The sequence below is a fragment of the Camelus dromedarius genome, chromosome 21 (genome assembly GCF_036321535.1).
Source record: "Camelus dromedarius isolate mCamDro1 chromosome 21, mCamDro1.pat, whole genome shotgun sequence".
Classification (NCBI taxonomy): domain Eukaryota; kingdom Metazoa; phylum Chordata; class Mammalia; order Artiodactyla; family Camelidae; genus Camelus; species Camelus dromedarius.
Window position 1 is genome coordinate 6,129,362 of NC_087456.1, and position 18,454 is coordinate 6,147,815.

Below are 18,454 nucleotides of genomic sequence, written 5' to 3' on the forward strand. Positions count from 1 at the left end.
ATTTTTCAGGGTAAGAAGTTTGTTTTTTCTGATGTTATCATCACATTTACTCAATATTATAAACGGGAGAACATCATGATTTAAAATACCATGGTTATCATTAAAAATAATGCATAAAATAAAGCAGACCTCCCTGCTGTGTAGGAGCAGCACGACGGTAATCCCAGCACGTGAATGTACTGCTTCTGTGAATATTGTTTATTGTCTTGTTTTCTTTGCAGAAATGCACAGCTGGGGCCAATTTTAGAATCAAATCCCAGTCTCTAAAAAGGGTATTTCGCACTCTAAGAACTAAATTCTCTTTTCTACTTCCAAAATGTGGTTTGCAATTGTGGTATTTATTCCCTTACTATTCCTCCCCTTCAGTTAGCTGAGGTGCAATTTACATGTCACATAACCTTTTTAAACCACAGAAATTTGTGCAGCACCTTTAAGTTTATCGTGCTTCTACAAACACCTGATTTAATCCAGAAGATCCTGCTCAGTAATTCCAAAAACAATGTAAAATACAATACAAAGTTGAGCCCAAAATATCATAGTAACATTTAATAATTGCAAATATATTTATTACAATGTACAGATTAGTTAAGTTATATACACAAATATAATTTTAGCTATAAAGTCCCAACAAACTGGTTACATTTAAATCATTGAATCTGTAGAAGCCAATTCAGAAGTCTTCTAGTCCCCTAACTTCACCTTCCTTAAATTATAAAAAAATAAAATCTGACAGTTCTGACTTCAAGTTAAAGATGAAGAGATGGTGTTATCACATTTCAGCACTCAAAAAAGGAAATTTTACTTGTCTGTACAAAGCCTTTCTTTCATATGCTACATTGATACTTAAAGCACCATTGCAAGACTTTAAATTGTGTAAAATGTTCAATTAAAACTTCCAAGGATTTTTCTTTTTAAGATTGTAAAGGTTTAACTTTGTTCTAACAACCAGGATTGGGATGAAATAGAATTGTTTTTCTCCTTGTCCAACTTTAAAATGGTCCCTTTTGTCCCTCTCATCACCATCTGATCACTTCTTTTAAAAGAGGGTAGTAAACAGGAGAATTCTTAATCAAGCTTTTACTTATTTGGTAGTGAGGTTGGAATGCCAAGGGAACAGTTTTCCAAAATGCAGTAAATGTAAATATATCCCATTCTTTTCACATACGCAGAGGTGCAAGATCTGAGAACCACAAAACACAACCTAAGTCTCTGAAATAGTATACTTCAGCCTGGTTTTTAAAGAATGCCTGCACATTTTCAACATTTTTTTTTTCAAGGCAAATGATACCTTCTTTCCAACTTGACACAGCTGGTGTCTGAAAAGTAGCCTGTTTTCATGGTGTTACACCAGACTCTGCAGAGGCATTCTCTATGGTTACCTAACACGGAGGTGCACAAAACGCATTAAGGACTCGGCAAAAATCTGACCAAACTTCATATTGTTGTTGTATATAATATATATGTATATATATTAACACTAGAGAGTTTTTAGAGCAAACCAAATGGAAATAAAATCATGACCACGTAGATTATAAACTGAGGTAGTAACCCTGCAAGCACTTCTGATGAAAACTTTGTCCCCACTCTGAACAAGTTCAAAATTAAGAGGTCTACTGTTTTCCATTACCTGTGACAGGAGCCACATGAAGTAAAAACAGACCATAAAGGAGCTGGTTGACATCCCCTCACCCTAACAAAGCACGTCACACAGAGCTAAATAAACCAAGCACAACCAGTCACTGCAAGAACTTCGATCCAGAAGTAAACTCTGGGTTAAAGATAATAAGACTTTCTATTTGTTAAATCCATAGTTCGATCCTTCTCTTAATGTACAGGCCTTGCCATTACTTTCCTCATTATTAAAACAGGAGAACCCAGTAAACTTAGATATTGACTGAAGTCTACATTTTACATTTCAAACTAGAAATTCAAAACTGCCCATTTCCAAGTTCACAGTGCCACCCTGACAGGTATGAAAAGTGACCGTGCTGAGGCATGTCAGTAACACTGGTTTTCTGCTGAGAGCATATTCAACAAAACCAAATTGCTCCGAGATGGGTTCCATCTTCTTCCTAGGAAAATTCCGAGCTTTTAAATTTAAAAAATAAATGACTATGATGCAATTATTACTTTCTGGAGTCTTTTACAGTTTCTACCTGTTAAAGACACAAAGAACCACTCAAGTGGGAACTACAATAACATATACAGAACCCTCTCCAAAAGACAGTTTGCACAGAAATTAAATACATCAGATGTTAAAATTTGGCAGAAAGATGCAGCTTTCCCAAAGTAGCGGAAAGTACTGCACATGTAGGTTTTGTGGCAGTCCTTGGAAATATCTCAGGTAGAGCTTAACCTAGAAATAAAAATTCACCATACATTTTCGACCAAAATCATTTTTAGAAGGAAAAAAAAAACAGTGATACAAGATAATGTACTTTAAGTTGGTAGTATATACAAGACTATTTTCTTGGTCTTAAGGTAGAAGGGCCAAATTACTGAAATAAAAAAATATGGAGAAAACATAAAAGCCCATTAATTTCAGAATACTGGGGGTGGGAGGAGACAAGCCCAAAGTTTTTAGACAGGTACACATCATTTAAATTAGAATGGAAAACAGGCTTTGAACCTTATAAATATTGTTTCCCAAGAAAATAAGTATCAAAAGTGCAAAATTACACCTTAAGAGGTCCCCTTTTCACTTCAGCAAGCAAACAACATTTAAAAACACATCCAACTAAATCAAAAAAGGGAGGATTAGAAATCACATCACCTCATCCTTCATTATCAGGGATCCACTTCAAACCTGGATATTTCTGAGTGGGATATGTTGCAAAAAAATATTAAACTAGGTCATTGGATCCAAGTTGCATATCCTCTTAAAAAAAAAAAAGTCAAAGGACAGCTGCCAATTCTTGTTTTTAGAAGAAACCTCTCATGTAAGAGGTAGTGTATGCTAGGGCAAAAGGCTGTCAATCATTGTAACGTTGCTCGAAAACAGTAAGTCCTTTGAAGCATGTTTCCTGGAGTCTATTAAACATTCTTTCTCTGTGCTCAAATGTCAAGCAGTACCCAATTGCATCTTCTGTTTCCTGAATTCGTTTCTGGAACCTGCATCCATCCCGTGCAAATTCTTCCCATGGTCCTTTTCGATCCTCATCACCACTTATATAATATTCAGTGACTTCTTCAAGGAAGGTTACCTACAAAGACATAGACTAATTTTAATCTCAAATATAACAAGTAAAAAAAAAAGAGTTTCTAACTGACTAGATGGCATCTGAATCAAACAGCAGGCAAATGCTACTTTCACACACACACACACATGGTCCCATTCCCTCAGCCACCATCCTGCCAACCCCACCTACCCCCTCCTGGCTTTGGTGTTAATATCATGAATCTAGATGGGGAACTGAAGCTTTCCTGATGTTATTATTCCTTACTTTTTTTTAATCCCTAGGGAAATCAGTTTTGTGATACTCTTCCAAAAAGCACAAATGTTTCCAAACAAAATATTTCAGAAATATTCAGGAATCTGAAGTCAGTGCTTTTATTACAGCACAAAAGCTTTAACAAGATCTTCACTTACTCCTATTCTTCCTTCTTCCAAAAAAATTTCACTTTTTGATCCTTTCCAATTTTTGAATCATGAAACATGTAGTATTATTCTTATTACTTTTGTAATCAGAATACAGAAGAGTAATTTAGTAAACAAGGTGCAGCAAAATTAACGTATCTTTTAAGATTATGTTACTATGCGAAACTTTAGTTAAGACAAAACCCTCTTTGTATTCCTTCTCAATATGCCATCACTATATATACATGAAACTGTGAATTTTAAAATGTACATGATCATATGTATAAGTGACAGTCCCTTTTAATCCCTACTTAGTCTCTAATATAGAAGTTTCTTTCTAAAATATCACAATTCAAAAGTAAATACTTGTTTTAAAGTATATTCAATAGTTACATCAGCTCATCCCACTGTGGCCTACGACTTTCATTCCCTTTACATCAGGCCCAGAAATGCCCCTGAGGACAATTAGCACGGAGGTAACACCTTACTAGGTATTACATTCTAGCGTTACTCATTCACGGGGTCACCGAGATAAACAACAACAACAAACATTTATACAGTGGTTACCATATGCCAGGCTCTTTTTGAAGTACCTAATAATTTTTATCTCACTTAATCCTCGTTATCAACCCTATAGGGTCCATATTATCCTCATCTCCACTGTAAAGATTAAGGAAACCAAGGTAGACAGGTTAACTGACTTGTTCAAATCACACAGCTTCCATGGGGAACAATCAGGATTCAAACCCTGAGTGTGGCTCCACAAACCTGCACCATGTCACATGCCATGACACAGCATGTTAAACTCCCAGATCTGAAAGCCTCATTCTGAGAATTAGGCACTATTCATTATTCCCATATACCTGAAGGATGGCATGGAGCCAAGGACTGCTAAACAATTTTATCATATTTTAGATACAGTCTTTCATAAATGTTGCTTCTAGTTCATGGTAATATTCTCACACCTACTTGACTCATCTCACTTCTACATGTGAGACATGAGACTGGCCTGAGGTCCTGGAACAGCAGGAGCTACCATTTCAAGGCAAAAGGCAAATGATTATGAGCTGTATGCTCACCTCATTTAAATTGTGCACTAATTCACACAGTAGTTGTTATGATTATTATTATTACCTTCAGATAAATAAGTGAGTCAAAGCTATGAGAGGTCAAGTTACTGTCTTCCCAAAGCTCTTGGCCCTAACCACTCAGGAGTAGGGGGACACAGGTCTCCAGGGGCCAAGTGCTCATTCCAATGTCCCTCTTTGTTTCTTATCTATTCACTAAATAGGTCATTTTGTCAGGAAGCTTTGAAAAATAGAGGAAAAACTCTTTTATGATAGCATTTACAATAGTAGGAACTAAAATTTAATTTCTAATATGACTTATTCTGCTTCTACAGGTAAGACACAAGATTACCACCATTTAGGGACACTTTCTACCCCAAGAAGAGTTTCAAAGTATTAAACTGGCCACTTGGAGCTAATGGATTATGGTGCTGTCCACTGGAAACTTTGATGCTGCAGATTCTGAGGTCAATAATTTACCCACTCCTTTCTCTTTCCAAATAAAGGTACAGGAAACTAAAGAAACTTTCCTTCCACAATAAAAGAGATCTTGTGTGTTTGGGGGGATTTCTCTCCAATCAATAACTTTAGCTGAATAAACAATAGAGAAAAAAATTAAGCAATTCAAAAAGACTCCCAAAATAAGGCTAACTTGATAATGTGTCAGAAGAGTAAGATAAAATGCTCCATGAAGTTCTAAGACTAGCCTGGGAATAGGAAGCAATTACTCAACATAAACCAAATAAGTGACCGTCACTGTTAGAAATGTCGTTGGCCAATGACAACTAGTACTGCGTTCTTAAGAAAAGGCAATACTATTTTCTGTACTGTTTTTGACTGTCAAGTCAAAATCCCAGATGTCCAAAAGTTGTTAATACTGAAATTAGTATTTTCTTTCATGGCAAACAATCAGACAAATTTGACTTGGCTACTTGGCACCCTCATCCCTTCAGACTTTAATAGAAAGGAGTGAAGACACTGTTATCATGTTATGTAAACGCAACAGTGTCTGCAAACAACGCAAAACGTTTAATACCACTTAAAAACTCTATGGCTATAATAGGACCTCTCGATCTCTAGAATTAAATCATACATACGTAAAGTTTAATTTTTCTTTTCCTTAAAAAAAGTGAAGTGGAAGCTTGGAGGGAAACAGTCCAGAGCTGCCAACCCAAAAGAAAACAGCACTTTCCAGCTAAAACCTACACACTGGGGTCTTCGATTCAGACAGAAACAACACTCTATGGGTGGGAAAAGGGGGGGGGGTCATCTCTCAACGCAAGTACAAGGGCTCAGAGTCCTTCCTCACAAATACGCACTACGACGTCCCATGCTGCGACACTTAACGCACCAGAACAGGCAACACACATGATCGTGTTAAAGGAAAGAAACCAACCTTTTTTCTCTGGATTTGTGTGTGTCTTTCTCCAGAAAGAACCCCACCCTGCACCGAGTCTGGACATTCACTTTCTCGGCTCCCTACCAGTTGCACCTTACAGGAAAGTAAGGTGTGACAGTCAGAAATGGCCACAATGGACTCAGATGGCCTCTCTGAGTCACGATAGCCTGTCCAATTTTTCCCTGATGTTTGAAAAGGAGCCTTAAAGTTTAGAAGGTTGTAGGGGTCATCGGAATTACAGAAAGAATTCCACAGTTTGAGATTCTCTGCTTCATCTGCACTAGATTCCCAGTCATCGTCCTCCCCAGAATTACGGTCGGGAGACTCAGGAAGGCTTCCAGTCTGGGGAGAACTTTCTAGATCAGGCTTGTCAGACAAATCCTTCTCTGAGTCAGAAGGGTCTCCGGGAAGAGTTCTGGCAGCAGTCTGAATGGCTGCTGTGAAGTTTTGGGGATTATAAGGATCTACACTGTAGAAAGAGTTCCAGAGGTGGAGCCCTTCTGAATCCTGTTCAAGGTCTGATTCTGAGAGTGAGCTATCACTATCGAAACCATCATCCTCGGCTTCTTCATCCCAGTCCTCACCTTCGGAATCAGAACTTGTTTCCAGGTCACTGACTGCACCTCCCAAAATGTAATCTATCAGTCTGTTAGTACAGACTGGTCTGGTAGACGTGGGGAGGTCATCTTCTATGTCTGAGGAGTCAACTACACTTGTTTGGTCCTCTCCAGGCTCCTGTTCCGTAGGAACCTCACAAGATGGACAGCTTTCCAAGGGGCCTTGTCTTTCCAAAGCAAGTGGAACCTCTTTAGTCAACAAATCTATTTTTTCCCCAGCGAGTTCCTGGGCGGTTCCAGGAACGGCTCCAGCAGCGGGAACACACTGTGGCGGACAATCTCCGCGGTGCTTCGGATCCAGCCGGAGAAGACTGTGCTCCTCCTCCAGGCTGTGGTAGCCGTGATCTTGGTCGGGGGAGGGTAACGCTTGGTGGCCCTTGCTGGCCTGCTGAAGGAATTCCAGCCGCTTCATGCGGAGATGGTGGATTTCTGGCAGGCCTTCTCTAGAGAGAGGCGGACATCCCTGCCAAGAGGCGCGAGCGACTTCCGCGTTCAGCGGCTGGGGATGAGACGGGTCCTCACCCAGGCAGCCGCTCTCCGGAGTCAGCGTCTGGAAATCGACCAGCTCGCCACTTCCAACGCTGCTCTGATAGCTAAGCTCGACCCGGGGCAGGCAGTCCAGAGAAGAGGGGTTCAGCAAACAGGACACGACGTTGACATTGCTTAAGCGTTGGACGCTGAGAGGCCCGGAGGGCGAAAGGCCAAGTTCCATGTCCGAGAACAGACGGGCTTGAAGGTTACTGGGCAGCAGCTCCACTCCCCACAGCTGCTGCTCCAGGAGAAAAGCGTGGGCTTGGGAGTCCAAGCCTCTTCTCTTGGCTTTAAGTTCCAATTCTAGATCTGGGGGCGAGCACTGCCAGTGGATGCCCTCCTCCAGCCAATCAAGGGGACTGGCAGCCGCGCCGTCCGACGGGTCGAGCCGCAGCGAATTCAGGGATTTCTGCGCCGTAGGGGCGGCGGGTTCCTCCCGTACCCTCAAGGCTCTCAGGGCGCCGTAGACTGCTGCAAAATCTAGCCATCGGGTGGGAATCATCCCACCGAAAAGCTGGCTCCAGATGAGAAGCTTCTGAAGCAAGCCGGGGAGCGGCGCGAAGAGCTGGGAGAGCAGATTCACCCAGGAGCTGCTCCGAGCCTCGGGCGCGGGAGAGAAAGCCAGTTTGGGGTCCCCGGGGTGCTCCGGGGCAGGAGGGGCGGGGAACTTGGAAGGGCCTGCTTGCGAGCGCCGAGGAAGGAAAAAGGGCAGCCGGAACCAGGAGTCCGCCGGAGCGGCGGCGCGTGCCCGCGGGCCGTCGGCTGCCGGCTCCATCTCCGCGTTCTCGGCCGGCTCTCAGGGAGGGACGCGGGGCTCCGCGGCGGGAGGCCGGGCGGGACTCCAAGAGGCCTAAACAGTCTCGGCCTTGCCCAGCGGCGGGGTTGGCGCCCCAGGCCGAGCCCCAGGCCAGCAGAAGAGCCACAGAGGAGAGCGGCTTCGGCAGCGGGCGGCAGACCACAGTCCGGAACGGCAGGCGCAGGCCGCGGAGGCTGAGGCGACGTCCATCCTGGCGGAAAGGCGGTGTCCTAGTCCGCTCGAGGACTCTCCACCATAGATAAGGGCCCTCCCGCGGCAGCGGCGGCGACTTGCCGGCAGAGACGGACCGTTGAAAAGCTCCTCGAGCAGCGCGACCCCGGAAGGGATGAGCGGGTAGGCGGGCGGGTAGGCGGGCGGGCGCGGGTGGAAGCGGAGCCCAAAATGGCCGCAGGGCCAGCGCCGAGGCAAGACACCCCCAAGCAAGCGGACGAGACGAAGGATGGCGACCGGCTACGCCACCAGCCCAGCGCCGCCGAACGTCACTCGCAGGGCCCGGCGGGCGGGTCTCTCCGCACACTTCCGTGTGGCCGCTGATTGGCCTCGCCCCGCGTCCCTGCCGGCTTCCTTATTCTCGGAAGACCCAGCTCGCGCACAGGAGGTTGCATCAGCCGAGTTTAGGCTCTACGCATGCGCAGTTGCTGCTCGGCCGTCGCCTAGGAGACCGCCCGCCCCAACCCCCTCCCCCGCCCTCAGGGGGAAAGGGAGCGGCTTGGGGAGGTGCTAGCGTTTCCAGATAACCTGAGAATTCCCTGGAACTCTTGTAATGGCCTGATACACACCCAAGTGTATACATTTATCCTAGACTTGCATATCGGGGTTCCAGTATTGCTGAGTGCTAAGGAGATCATCAGCTTAGGGTCTTAGTATAGTGAAAGTCGAGCAATGCTATGTAAATACATGTCCAGTGTTAAAAACACTAATAACGTAGGGTGAGTAATACTAGGAGTGAAAAGTCTTGAGTGAAAAATAATTTATTCTTATGCATTCCTGTCTCCGGTTTTAGGGTTTCTAAATCACTATTTAGCTTTACCTAGGATCTAGCTTTGAGGTCCCACATGCATCTCCTAACGACAATGTGAACTCATGTTTGTCAGGTGGTGTCCGTGTTAATGGGGCAAACTGAAGTCACAGAGGAAGGAGGAAGTGTAGCCCCCGGAACTGTTTACTGTCATTTATACTTCCCAGCAGGCAGTATATTCAAGTCATATCTGTATCCTGAGCTTTTAGACCCACAGGATAACAACACTCAAAGAAGGAAATACAGACCATTATCCTTTGAAAATACTGTATCTGATCATCTTAGTTGCTGTATTTGATTCTCTCATGTGAGTTTGGTCTTAGTTCTTGTCTTTATTTCTGCTAAAACTTTTTAATTGACACTCCTAAGTCAAGTATCTGTTACAGAGGGAGTGTAGCAGTGGAGCACTGGGGACAGCAGAAAGATGTTTTGGGAGCCAGGAGGAAGCCGGCTGCTCCTCCTGCTTTGTTAGGACTGTTCAAAGAACAGCCACCTCTTTCTAGGCAATTAAGAGGTCCTCAGTTTCTATGGTTTACCCCTTATCTTATTATCCACATCTCCTCTTCAATCCTAAGAACTTCAGAAAAAAAATGTATTAATAACAGGAGTCGGTTTAATAATAGACAAGAGAACGAAGTATGCAAATTAAATCATCAAAGCCTCAGTTTCTTGGTTGTAAAGTTAGGCTTATAATTCCTCCTTTAATGGGTTGGTGAGGGAACTAAATTTCCAATATCCTGCCTACTTTACCCAGTATCCAATATCCTGCTGTCCCTAGAGTAGGGACACAAGCTTCAGCTACTGTTTGTTACGTATCAGCTAACAGTTGTTTCCCATCACCTACAGAATAAAGGCTCTGTACAGTCAGTCCTCCCACTGTATTCTTCCAGCCTTCCCATCATACAGGTTATAATCCCCGAATATTGGATTTGTTTCATGCCTCTATTCATGCTGTTTCTCAACCAAGAAAGCCCTCACCTCCTCTGTTACAGACCTACTCAAGGTCCTTCACTTGTCAACACCTTCTTGAAGTCTTTGCTGACCTCCCCCATCAGAATTATATTATTATACTCTGTTAGAGCACTCAGCACATTACACTATATACCCCTGTAAATGTTCTTCTCTCCTGCTGGTCTCTGCTACTCAAGGGCTGCATGCCAGTACTCAGCACAGTGGTTCCCAAAGTACAGTCTGGGCACCCCTGGGATCCCATTTTGCAACCCGAGGGTCGTCAAATTCAAATATATTTTCATAATAATACTGCTATTTTCCTTTTTAACTCTTATTTTCTCAAGAGTGTATGGACATGTATCTTCTAGAGGATTCATGATACTTGACCTGGCAACAGACTGAATGCAAAAGCAGATATGAGATCCCAGATGCCCTCTTTTAAGCCAGATAGTCAAGACATTTGGAAGAAAAAAAACATAATACCATTCTTCTTGCTGAGCTTTTTTGTTTTGAAAAATAATATTTCATTAGAAGTGTTATTCATGTTAACATGTAATGGGCTTATTGTTTTAATTAATATTTTTAAATTAATCTGTTTTGAGTTCTAAAATAATTCGATACAAATTTTAAAAAATTAAAATAAAAAATAAATTAAATAAATATAAAAGTTAAGTAAAATGAAAATTAAAAGCTAAAATAGACAGAATTCACATAAACAAAAGTTCTTTCAGGTCCACAACAATTCTTAAGAGTATGAGAGGAAAGGATCCTGACACCAAAAAGTTTAGGAACCACTGACTTAGCATATTGACTGGTGCATAATAGGTGACTAATAAATGTTTGTTGAATGAGTGGAAGGGTAATACTACTTTAAAATAATAGCACCTTCCTTATGGCCAAGCCTCTTACATTCCACTCTTACCTTTGTCACCAACACCGCGTGACCATCCCCCCAACCCTGCTAAAAATAATTCCTTAAAAATTCTTGAATGGGCCTTCCCTTCCCCATCTGGCCATTGGATACATAATTTTTATTTTCCTTACCTTGGAAGTTGTTCTAAAGGGGAAAAATGCAATCATAAGTACTGGGAAGTGGTAAGAAGATGTGACTTGGCCTTTTCAGTCTGGGCAGGAAAATAAAGTGTGAAACATCCTACACAAGCCTGCTATCAACAAGGCTATGGAGCGAGGGCAGCTCTGTACACAGAGATAACACTGGGTTGCCAGGGCTGTGTGCCTTCTGGGGAAGACAAGAAGTCTTTGGACCGCCAAGCTGTCTAGCATTTTGGCGGAAGATACTTTAAACCTCAGCTAATTATGTTTATTTTTAAATTGTATTTATTTATTTTTAATTATGTTTAACAGGTTTTGTAGGGCCTGAGGTATATAGCTTTTCACTTGATCTTTCAGAGTCAGTACCACCTCCAAAATTTTCTTTCTATGTATCCTACGCCCTCAAAACCACCTCCTATCTTTCCAATTCTCTGCCTTGGAATCCCCAGTCAGCGACTTATCAACCCCGAGAAACCTCCAAGCCATTGCCACTACCACCTTTTTTGTGATTCATCACCCTCCTTCACATCCCTCCTTACCTACTGCGAATTCCATGGTCCGCTATTAAAATTACCCCCTTGCAACGCCCCTTCATCCTCCTGCTCTTCTCAGACTCCATTATTTTTCTCTGGTAAAATTCCAACCCTAGTTAAGCCCTGCTGTCCACTGACTCTGAGCCTACACCCTTGCAGTTAGTCACTGCCAGAGAAAAGCATTCAAACATGGCCACTGACTCACTTCATATTTGTGATGACAAATTTCATCCACAGCAGACACTCCTAGACAGCTCCTTAGCAGCTTTGCATCTGCTACACTGAGACTGCCTCATGATGTTTCTTTATTCAAATTTCCTGCATGCCTGTAAACATTCTCAGCTGATGGTCATACCTCATACTTCACTGAGAAGCTAGATGCAGTTGGTCATAAACAACTTTATCTTTTCACCACCAAATCCACCAATCGACCTGCATCTGGACCCACCTACTTTGTAATGATCCCATTAGAAGCAAAGAAGCCTACTGGATCCTACACCTTCAAGTCTATTCAAGGAATTCTGGCCTCCCTTGTCCCCGTTCTGTAACGTACAGTTTTCTCTCTTAGGCTACTGGAGTATTCACATTAACTGGTTAATATCACCTATCTTAAAAATTACAAACTTCCTAGGTAGGTGGCCCTCCAAGTTTCTGTACCACTACCGCAAAATTACTCCAGAGTTGTCCACACACTTTCTCTGCACCTGTTCTGTTCTCAAGCTACTCCAATGTGGTTTCCATCCCCAACACATATTCAAACAGCTCTTATCAAGATCACCAAGAACATTTTGCCAAATCCAGTTCTCTGACTTGTGAGTTGATGTGTGCTCCCCTAAAAGATCTTCAACCGCCCAGAACCTGTGAATGTGACCTTATTTGGAAATACAGTCTTTGTAAGTTAAGATGAGGTCTTCAGGGTTGCCCCTAATCCAGTATGACTGTGTTCTTATACAAAGGGGAAATCTAGACACAGACACACGCACACACGCATAGGGAGAACAGCATGCGAACCTGAAGGCGGAGCCTGGGGTGATGTATCTACAAGCCAAGGAATGCGAAAGATGGCCAGCAAACCACCAGAAGCCAGGAAAAGTCATGGAACAGATTTGCCTTCTCAACACTCAGAAGGAACCAACCCTGCTGACACCTTGACCTTGGGCTTCTGGCATCCAGAACTATGAGAAAATTAATTCCTTTTGTTTAAGCCGCCCAGCCTGTGGGCCTTTGTTAGAGCAGCCCTAGGATACTGACCGTCCTTCTCGTTAGCCGCCCACGACACCACGCCCTCGGTTTCCCTACAGTCTCACGGCTCCTCCTCCTCCTCTAAATGTGGGCCTGCATCAGAGCTCAGTCACCTGTCTTTTCTTCCTTAGCCTCTCCAGTCTAGGTGAGCTCATCCAGCTGCACAGCATTCAATGCCAGCTAAAGCTGATGACTCCACATCTAAACTCCAGACTGGCCCCCACCCGGGGCTTTGGACTCCGTTCTCCTGCTTCTCCACTCAGCTGTCCAGACACCTCAAATTTATCATGATCCAAACAGAACTCTTAATTCTGATCCACCAAGCTCACCTTTCCCGTCCCTTAAGGCTCCCATGGTCCTCTTTACCCAGTTGCCAAGGCTCTAAACTTAGGAGTCACCTTCAGCCCCTCTTTTCCTCAACCCTGTACCCAATGCATCAGCAAACCCTGTCCGCCCTACTCAGCTACTTTTCACCCATACTGCCGTCATGTCCCTCCTAGCCCACTGCTTCCATTCTTGCTTCAAACAGCAGCTAGAAAGAGCTTTCAAAATGTAAATTAAGAGCACTGCAATCGCTTTCTCAAAATCTTGTATTTTTGTTTTGTTTGGAGTGGGGTAGGTAATTAGGTTTTTATTTATCCATTTATTTTTTAAGGGAGGTACTGAGGATTGAACCCAGGACCCCATGCATGCCAGGCTTGCACTCTACCACTGAGCTACACCCTCCCCCTGCTTTTCTCAAACCCTGTAGCAGTATCCCCATCACCCTAAAAATAAAACCCAGAGTCCTGATTGACTTTAAGACTCAGTTCAAACACCCATCCCCCCCACCTTGCCCCTTCCTTTCCCACCTGTTCTTGAGACCCAGCACTGTGATCATTTGTTTCCAAGTCTGCCTCCCTAGCTGGGCTCTGAGTTCCCTGAGGACAGGATCCACACCTTTGTTATTTTAGTGGCCACAGTGCCTGGTACCCACGTGACCCAAGCCCTTAGCATGGTTGATAGACACTTTAGACAAGTCACCCAGTGGCCAGAATTACCCCGGAACGTAAAATGCTGCCTCATTTCAACCTTTCAAGTCCAATATAACTTTTAGCTCCCAAACGCTAACAAGTCCGGTTACTTCATTTTTGCCACCTCCCTTTGAACTCGGAAAACCCAGCCTCCAGGGCTTCCTCTGTTTCTCTTCTCCCTGGGCATCCCCTTCCCGCCCCCTCCCCAGCTCTCTCATTCCCACTCCCTCAGGGTGGTTCAGATTTCTACCCCATTTGGCCAAGAAATTTCCTTAACTAAGACTCTTGCCAGATTCAAGTTCTAACTTTTGAAAGGTCCACTGGGACTTGCCTAGAATGGCAGCAGCACCTCAAGATCCTTTAGAAACACAGCAGGTAGGTTTCACTTCCTGCTGTTACAACTGAAAGTCCCCTGCAAGCCCCACAAAACCCCCCAGCAGGAAATATGACTCCGCACTGGGAGTTTTGAAAGCTTCTGGGTAAAACGCTTCAACAAGGGTCACATGGCCCCCAGCTTCCATTTGGGGTTCAACTCTGAGCTCAGGCTCTGCTCCAACAACGTGACCATTGGTGCGGCATCTCAGGGCTTGTTTCCTCTTTGCTTAAAACGGGGTTGGTTAAATAATTCTAGGCAGTAAACTTCTTAACTCCAGAGGACTAGCTTCATTTATCCTTGTAACCCTCAGCCAGGTACCAGGTCCAAGGGCTGTATCCTTTGTGAATGGAGGCAGGCCACCGGGTAGCTCTGGTAAGCACATTGAATGTTTGTTGTCAGAACTAGCGAATGAGCCATATCAACTTTCCAGCATAGCTGTAATGAAAAATCACATCATGTATATTAAAAAAAAAAAAAACACTCTAAATAACTGTATTACACCAACTGAAAGGATTGTATTAAACATTGCCTGCGAGGATTGGCACCGGTTTGGAGTCAAACAAACCTGGATTCAAATTCTAGAGCCAAGGCTGACTTGCTGTGTCCATAGGCAAATTCCTCAATCTCTCTGGGCTTCAGTTTCTTCACCTGTAAAATGGGGATAATACTCCTCACCTGATCAAACTGCTGGGAGGCACAGTTTAGCTGATAAATGCCCGGTGCGCTGCACCTGTCAGGGTAAAAGTTACCACCTGTAAAACCACTACTATCATTATTATTTTCAGCCTGTATATCGGATGTTTTAATCAAAACATGTCAACAACAAATCTTGAAAATGACAGCTTTGTTTTTCTAAATGTCATTTATTAGAAAATACAATTCCAAAGTAGGAGATACAAGGACGTCTGGGAAGTGGGTACAGTCACAGACCTCTTTAAATTCTGGGCGTAGAGGGTCAAAGTAAGATGAGCCACCGGCAAAAGCCAGTAACACATCTCTGGTCCATTCATCTGGAGAAGTTCCACCCCTGTTCCCACTCCCCCAGCCCTTGCCCACAGCAGCCAGCTTTATCCTTGGCATTTTTAACTTAAAAGAAAAGCTGAAACTTCCCTGTGGCTTCGAGTGGAGCTTCTTTCTCCAGTTATGGAATGAGTCAGCAAAAGGGGGGATTTCTGATCCTCGGAGCTGGGGAGGGACAGCCCACAGAGCGTCCCCGTTTAACTCCATTCCCCGGTCACTGGGCACAGCCAGCCAATTTAAAAGGTTAGTAGCAAATTCAAAGTCTCTCCCTCTTTCTTCAAGGAAGACAACCCTTTGGAGTGAAGCGCAAGAGGGAATTTCAGGTCCATCTGGGCGGGAATGAAGAGGTTAGGAGAGCAGAGACCCGGTCCCCTCTTCCAGCTCGGCTCCATCCAGCCTCCTCCCAACCAAAGAAAACCGCTGGAAAGAACCACCATTTTGATGGGATCCCCTGCCCCGCACCCCTTTTCTTCAGTTAAGGGCATCCCTTTGGCTCCAGACTAAATAAGTTCATGGCCCCACAGAATGAGAGAAATTCTTGCAAAAATGTGACAGAAATGGAGTTAGGGAGAGAAGCAGCAAAATGAAAGGAGTGGCGGGTGACGGAAGTATCCCAGAAGCCACCGAGCAGGCGGCCACGCTAGCATCTGCAGCCCGGAGGCCCTGGTGTGAAACCCAATCTAAGGGCCGGGGCAGCATTTTATCCCAGCAGGGAGAACTGAAGGGAGAGACCTGGGGGGGAGCACCCCAGCATATCAACAGGGAATGGGGAGCACCCCAGCGTATCGACAGGGACCAGATGGCCCCCAGAAGGGCCGAGAAAATGGGGGATGGGGGCAGAAGACAGTGTTCAGGGCGAGTCCTAGCAAAGTAGGGGAAGACGAGAGGACAAACTCCCCCAAAAGAGCACAGGTCCCTGAACACAGGTCCTCCGCAGAACCCCGTGTAGAAGGCCCCTCCTGACACACGTGGACACCACATCGCTCTCCTTTGGAGGCAAAATCAGAATGGCCCAGCCGCGCAGGCCTCAGTCCAGCACATGCAGCCCTCCCTGTCCCTCTCGACCTGCCTCAGAGAGGGGGGGCTCTCCCCGAGGGCCCACTGGGCCCCTCCCCAAATAATTCCTACAGAGAGAGAAACAGAAACAAAACACAAACAAACAAAAACCCGGAGAAGAGTCCAGCAAGAACCTCAATCATACAGAAAGTCTGAACAGTCTTCCTCCTTTGCCTTCCAAGGCATATGTAGTCCCTTCTCACAAGGCTGCCTGTCCGGTTAGGACAACAGTTACTATTTCATTTTTTAAAAATAAAAATAAAGATACCCACCCACCCTGTCCCCCAAATGCTACTTCATATAGCCCACCCCACACACTCCAAACCAGGCATTGCTCCCTTGACACAAGGTAAACTTAAAACTTTGCTGCAACCTCACAGCCTCCAAGGGGCTGCTCATCACAACCAACCCAAACTCAGTCAGCAGAGGACGGGCGAGCAGAGCATCTGACTCCCCCTGCCTCCTACCACGGGAGGCCCGATCCGCCGGGACAGCAGGGAGGCCCCACCAAGGGCCCTGCCCTTCCAAAGGAAAGCAGGGAGAGTCCTCTCTCCCGGCTCCACCACGAGCCCGGGGTCCTGGGCCAGGGCTCCACAGGGCTCATAAGGTCTCGTGACTTCGAGATCCCAGTGCAAACCAGCCGGTCTTCTCCTGGGCCAGGTCTAGCTCTCGCAGGCGGATGTGCACCTCCCCCAGGAGAACGTTCTCCCAGAATCCTTGCTCACTCAGCACACTCAGCTGTAGCTCCCGCTGCTGCAGGTCTCCCTTGGGGATCCCATCATACACCAGCTGCAAAGGCAAAACGGGGAAGAGAGGGGAGCGGTGAGAGAGGGAACTCGAAGAATCCAGGGGGAGCAGGGAAGGGTGTCATGGTGTGATCTGGCTGAGGCTAAGATCACCTGACCCCCCAAGCCAGACAGAAGCCAAGGGAAGCTCTAAGGAACAAAGACAAATGACGGCTTGTCACTGGGGCCACTGCTCCTCCTCCCCAGGCCACACCCCAGGGATGGAGTCCCTACCCTAAGTGTCAGCAAACTTTTTTTACATAAAGGGCCAGATAAGAAATGTTTTAGGCTTTATAGGCCATAAAGTCTGGTCTATGTCAAGATCACTCACCCCAGCCGCTGCAATATGACAGCAGCTGCAGACAAGACTTAAATGAATCGGTGTGGCCACGTCCCCATATTTACAAAAACAGGCAGAGTTTGCCAACCCCAGCCCGATGCCAGCACCTTCCCCACACACCATCTCATTGTAGGTGGGGTTGCAGGTTTTCCGGGCCACTTTGGTTTTCTTCTTAGTGGTTTTCTGAGGGTCAGGAAGGAGGTAAATCTTGACATAGGGGTCAGGGTCATTCCCATCCTGGAGCAGTTGCTACAAAGGGAATGAAAACCAAAAACAAAAGATGAAGATACTTCCATCTGTCCCTTTATCACCATTCCTGTGATCGCCCTGAGCCAGACCCTCTTCTCCCACACCCAACTTCCTGCAGCTCACAGTAACTTGTTTCCCACCCCCTCCATCCTGACAGAAACATCCACCATGATGGCACTAGGTGCCCTACTAAAACATCCGTCAGACCGTCTGTCATGTCCCGTCTACACTTTGTATGAGAACACACAGGGCATTCTAAAGTTATTACTTGGTCTGTTTTGAATGAACCATCATGTCCCCAGATATTTTTGCCTTTTTTGTCTTTGTCTTTTGTGTCATTTGCTCCAAGTAATCCCTAAGAGAAATGAGTCAGAGAGATTAAACTGCTTTTTCAATATCAGCCAATTAGTGATTCACCCAGCCTGATGCTTTTAACACTTAAGTCAGATCTTGTCAAGCCTCTGCTCAGAATCCTCCAATGGCTCCCTCCCATTTCACTCAGGGCAAAGCCGCAGTCCTGGCCGCAGGATGCAGGCTCTGGTCCGCTGTGTCCTGTCCAACCGCACCATTCACTACTCTCCCCTTCAATCCAGGGGCTTCAGCCACGTTGGCCTCCTCCTGCACTCCCTGACATGCCCAAGGCAGGCTCCTGACTAGAGCTTTTGGATTAAACTGCTGCTTCTGTCTGGAACAGTCCTCCCTCAGATATATGCCTGGGACTTCCTCCCTCGCCTCTTTCCACCTTTGCTCCAATACCCCCTCCTCAATGCGGGCTTCCCTGGCCCCTCTGCAAAAGTGCCACTACCCTCA

The 18,454-nt window shown here is 45.3% G+C and overlaps 2 protein-coding genes across 7 annotated transcripts in view; both read right to left on the minus strand.

The window, feature by feature from the left end:
• Positions 1 to 531: 531 nt before the first annotated feature.
• Positions 532 to 8,579, minus strand: PPP1R15B (protein phosphatase 1 regulatory subunit 15B). Of its 2 annotated transcripts, none has more exons than XM_031438774.2 (2): positions 6,041 to 8,572; positions 532 to 3,203 (listed from the first exon to the last, which is right to left on the minus strand). In XM_031438774.2, exons 1-2 carry the CDS (start codon positions 7,964 to 7,966, stop codon positions 2,973 to 2,975), a joined length of 2,157 nt encoding a protein of 718 aa, XP_031294634.2. In that variant the 5' UTR covers positions 7,967 to 8,572; the 3' UTR covers positions 532 to 2,972. The 2 variants fall into 2 exon arrangements, with proteins under 2 accessions (XP_031294634.2, XP_010989698.3); XM_010991396.3 differs by having other exon boundaries at positions 3,051 to 3,203; positions 6,628 to 8,579.
• A 6,458-nt stretch (positions 8,580 to 15,037) lies between these two features.
• Positions 15,038 to 18,454, minus strand: part of PIK3C2B (phosphatidylinositol-4-phosphate 3-kinase catalytic subunit type 2 beta) — a 61,225-nt gene continuing 57,808 nt past the window's right edge. For all 5 annotated transcript variants that reach the window (XM_031438769.2, XM_031438771.2, XM_031438770.2 and 2 more), the window contains 2 exons: positions 17,516 to 17,644; positions 15,038 to 17,059 (listed from right to left, as the gene is read on the minus strand). In XM_031438769.2, coding sequence (XP_031294629.1) covers positions 16,871 to 17,059; positions 17,516 to 17,644 — 318 coding nt within the window. In that variant the 3' untranslated portion in view covers positions 15,038 to 16,870. The remainder of the gene's footprint in view (positions 17,060 to 17,515; positions 17,645 to 18,454) is intronic.